This window comes from Jatropha curcas, chromosome 6 (genome assembly GCF_041381405.1).
Source record: "Jatropha curcas cultivar XTBG-Jc1 chromosome 6, XTBG_Jcur_1.0, whole genome shotgun sequence".
In the NCBI taxonomy this organism is placed as follows: domain Eukaryota; kingdom Viridiplantae; phylum Streptophyta; class Magnoliopsida; order Malpighiales; family Euphorbiaceae; genus Jatropha; species Jatropha curcas.
The window spans coordinates 10796796-10801793 of record NC_143156.1 but is presented as its reverse complement, the minus strand read 5'-3'; the positions used below and the strand labels follow the sequence as shown (position 1 = coordinate 10801793).

Here is a 4998-nt window from a genome sequence, read left to right as displayed (position 1 = left end):
TAATAAAATGTAAATTTCTAATTGGCTATGACTAATGTTATTTTAGAATATCATAAATTTTATCAAGGGCGCTGTCAGAAATCCCATCACATAGACATAAGTATATATATATATATATGTAATTTAAAATAAAATAAATTTAAAATCACAAAAAATAACACAGAACAGATGAATTAAAAAAAAATTAAAAAATAAATCACATAGACATAAGTGTATATATATATATATATATATCACATAGACATAAGTGTATATATATATATATATATATATATATATATATATATGTAATTTAAAATAAAATAAATTTAAAACCACAAAAAATAACACAGAACAGATGAGTTAAAAAAAATTAAAAAATAATATATAGTATTTTTTTAAAAAAAGAATGGTTAGCAATATAGCATACAGCCAGTTAAGGAAGCCAAAATATTTTGCAGTGGCTGTTTGTCCATTTTTTTTTTCTTTTTTTTTTTTAATTTAATTTTTTTCATTTTTTTTTAGAGCCGTGGTTGTATTTGAATCACCACTTTTGAGTGAACAAAACCCTCTCTCCCAAAAAGCCAAACCCTAACCCTTGGCGGCTGCGAACTCTTCCGTTGTCCCCTTCGCTCTCTTTCTCTCCACTCCTAAATTCTATTTCACCTTCTTTTGTCGGAGATTTAGGGTTTTATCTATAAGATCTGGGATTCGATTTTTATCCGCTCATGGCTGCCGTTGCTCCCTCTACTGAAAGTATGATTCTTTCTCCATTCCCGAAAATCTGATTTCTGGGTTTTCGTTTTCTGTTTTGATATGTTCTTCTAAAATTGAAGAAATTGGATTTGTGATACAGTCTTTCTTCTTTAAATCACTTGTTTTTCTGCGTAATATTTATTTCTAATAGTAGTCGAGATCTATCTTTTCTGTTTAATTAGGGTTCTACTTTTATTGTCTGTTATAGATGCTGTAATTTCTGTTGCGATAGAAACTATACTAATTTTATTTTTCTGTTTCTGTTGGCTATTTGATTACGTACTAATTGTCTCTTAGGTGGAATATGAATTTTATCTTAATGATTTAGCCCAAAAGTATGTACTGATCCCTTTTCTTTTCTCTTTTCCTTCCTGTAGAAGCTGCAGAATTGCTGCAGACTTTATCGATAGATTCTCAAACAAAGACCTTGGAAATTCCTGAACCTACCAAAAAGGTAATTTAAATTTTCAATTATCCTGAATTTTCATTTAAGGTGAACTCAGAATACGTGATTTTGAATGTTTGTTTCTGTATATTGGGCAGACTTCTGTTTACCAATATGGTGGTGTGGAGTCGGGTGTTTCTGCAAATGGTCAGATCCCCACAGCCGAGCGGTCAGTGACGCCCTTTCTACCTGATTTAATGGATCCCTCGATGTGCTACCTTCCTAACAGCTATCCCTCCCCTGCCTATTATTATGGAAGTAAGATAATATGTGTGAATATATTCAAATTTTGAATTAAATTTAGAGAAGCTTCTTTTCTGGGTCAACTTGTTTGAGGATCTTTGGAATTGAATGCTTCTGGACCTAATATGTGCTGTCTGTTACCAGATTAATTGACTTCTGGTTTGTAGTTTACGAATTGTTTTTACACGCTTGTATACTCTTGCAGGTTATAATGGAAGTAGTAATGAGTGGGAAGACTATTCTAGATATGCTAATACGGAAGGAGTTGAGATGGCATCGGTACGTATCTGTGCTTGGTGATAAACTAATTTATTTGTAACAGTTCTCTGGATTTGTTTTTCTGTGCTCTTGTATTTCTTACCTTAAAGTTTTCAGCCCTCTATTTAAGTTTTTACAGTTTCTTGAATTATTTATTTCATCTGGCAGGGAGTTTATGGGGACAATGGATCTGTTATGTATCATAATGGTTATGGATACGCACCTTATGGCCCATATTCACCTGCAACTTCCCCAGTTCCAACATTGGTCAATGATGGTCAACTATATGGGCCTCAGCACTATCAATATCCTCCATATTTTCAACCGCTTACACCGAATAGTGGCCCATTCACTCCTAATCAGGAAGCCTCTTCTCAAGGGGAGCTTCCGTCATCAACAGCAGCTGACCAAAAGTCTTTGCCAGTAGAAACCACTAAAGGGAATTCTAGTGGCATTGTTAGTGGAGGAATGAAGGGAAACAATGGTTCAGCTCCTATAAAATCAACATATCAAAATTCAATGCTGAATTCAAATAATACAAATGGAAGGGGTGTTTTGCCAGGGGGCGGGCTTAATTCTGGTTATCAGGATCCAAGATTTTGCTCTGATGGGAAGTATAGAAGCACTGGTATTACTAATAACTTCTTAAAGGCGAATAATGCACCATCCTCAAGGAACCATAATTTCCATCAAAACAACAATTACATGGTACGGAGAATTCTAATTTCTTTTTTATTTTTCTGTTTTCTAAATGATAGAGTTACTTGTAGTTATGTGTTATCTGGTACAAAGAATTGCCAAATCCAGTTGGTGTCTGCCATTTATTGCAGTAAGATGTTGTAGTTACACAGATTTTTAACTAATGGTTCATGCTGGGATGCTGCTGACACATGTACTTGTCATGGTCTTTTGTTAGTGTGTTCTGTGCCTGTATGTGTTTTCTTCTGTGCTTGGTGATTTGGAATGTGTAGGTTTTTGACCTAGCATCTATACTTAGGGTACTATTATTTGACTATACAGGGTTTGCATCATCCTGGCCCAATGTCTGGCATGGGAGCAACTCATGGATTCATAAATGGGATGTACCCAAACAAATTTTATGGTCAGTATGGACATGCTTTTGGATCTAGTATGGGTTTTGGATCTACTGGTTATGATTCGAGGATAAATGCAAATGGTTGGCTCGCTGTTGACAGTAAATATAAACCGAGAGGGCGTGGTAGTGGTCACTTTGGTTATTTCAATGAGGGTGTCGATGGTTTGAATGAGCTAAACAGGGGACCAAGGGCCAAGGGTTTTAAAAACCAGAAGGGTTATCTGCCTGTCACATCAATTGTCAAGGGACAGAATGTTCCACCAGCTGAAACTGTTAACGAAGCGAAGGATGAGATGCCATCTATTCCAGACAGGGAGCAATATAACAGAGCAGATTTCCCAGAGGATTATGCTGATGCCAAGTTTTTTATAATCAAGTCATATAGTGAGGATGATGTCCATAAGAGCATAAAGTATAACGTCTGGGCCAGCACACCAAATGGGAACAAGAAGCTTGATGCAGCATATCAGGAGGCCCAGCAGAAATCTTGTGGCTGCCCTGTATTTCTTTTCTTCTCGGTGAGCATGTGAAGCAGTTGAGCTCTTTTACATGTTACACCACTATTCTTGGCCTTGATCGTTTTCTCATTTGCATTTTTATTTAGGTAAATACTAGTGGACAATTTGTTGGTCTTGCGGAAATGGCGGGGCCAGTTGATTTTAACAAGAACTTGGAGTACTGGCAACAGGACAAGTGGACTGGCTGTTTCTCATTGAAGTGGCACATTGTAAAGGATATACCCAACAGTTTGTTGAAGCACATTACCCTTGAGAACAATGAGAACAAACCTGTAACTAACAGCAGAGACACACAAGAGGTAATTATACATCTTGCTTGAGCAGATGAATGATTATTCCCTCCCTATTTAGTGTTGATAAATCATTATAAATTGCATTTTGTAGGTTAAGCTAGAGCAGGGGCTTAAGATGATAAAAATATTCAAAGATCATTCCAGCAAGACATGCATTTTAGATGATTTTGGATTTTATGAGAAGCGTCAGAAGATAATTCAGGAGAAGAAGGCTAAGCAACAACAGTTTCAGAAACAGGCAAGAGTTGTTTTTTCTAACTAATTAATGTTGATCTTGTTTTCTTTATTTGTGTTTTATTTTGTTAACATGCTCTGTTATGTTACTATATTAGCTTGCTTTTTCTCATTATACATATTGTGAATTCTATAGTGTAAATGTAATTTCTGATGCACGAGTGCAGGTATTGGAAGGAAAGCTCGAAAATGAGAAGAAAGAAGTGGCAAATGGATCACACAAGTCACTGGGGGTTGCAAGTGACATGAACCAGGAACCCACTTTAAGTGCCCAGTCCAATGGGGAACTAAAGCATTCAGAGAGTGGAGCAGTTTCAAAAGCTGGAGATGACTCAAAGGCAAGTAAGCCACTTGCCTCAGAGATTCGGAATGTAGCAAATGGGATTGCCAGTATCTGCTAGGTTACCAAATTCCAGCTATATTATGGAAGTTTTGTTGCTTGAGAGTAAAAATGTGTAGCTGATTGCTGTTGATGTTGTTCAAGCATTGTGCCACTCTTGTAGAGCTGAAGCTGCGAAGCCTTGATAACCAGAGGGATGGAAAAGAGTATAGAGATTCTTCAGTTCTGGTGAGGTTTGGTGCGCTCCTTAAAATCACAGTATTTCTTTATGAGTAGATCTTTCTTATAGTGGTTGGTTGGCTGCTGACAAGTTTTCATTCCCTAGAAGTTTGGGTTTTAGTGTTGCTGTTTTATTGCTTTTGTATTCTTATATGATGTGGTTTCTAGCTTTTTGCTTTTCTTTATAGTTTCTATTTTACCTGCATGGCCGTTTTGTGCCTTCTGACAGTCCAATAGTTAACAGGGTTCTGTTTATTGGCATATGTAGAGAGCTATGAGCAAAAGTGGAAAAAGCTTTTAAAATACATAGTTGACTAAAAATAGCTTTTCGTTTTAGCATTGCTTAGTATACTGAGATTTGAATTCTGAATAATTTCTTTGCTGGATTTCTTGAATGTTTTTGCTTGTCAAATTTCTATGGATTCAAAGCTAATTTTAGGACAAGATAACTATTTCTTGGAAGTGAATTTTGAATATACAGAAAACTGCATTACACATGATAATGTTCAATGGACTAATAAGATGGATTTTTTCTGTTTTTATTCAATTTATTATTTATAATAGCGGGATCAGTTGACATTGATTGACCCACTACTACTAACTGGACAGTCGACATT

General features: G+C 35.9%; 1 protein-coding gene across 1 annotated transcript; it reads left to right on the top strand.

Annotated features, from left to right (window-relative positions):
* The first annotated feature begins 528 nt into the window (after positions 1-528).
* Positions 529-4717, top strand: LOC149495540 (YTH domain-containing protein ECT4-like). The gene is made up of 9 exons (XM_089723358.1): positions 529-735; positions 1113-1189; positions 1279-1438; positions 1629-1702; positions 1850-2389; positions 2702-3295; positions 3382-3594; positions 3680-3826; positions 3990-4717. Exons 1-9 carry the CDS (start codon positions 708-710, stop codon positions 4221-4223), a joined length of 2067 nt encoding a protein of 688 aa, XP_089579484.1. The 5' UTR covers positions 529-707; the 3' UTR covers positions 4224-4717.
* Positions 4718-4998: the final 281 nt, after the last annotated feature.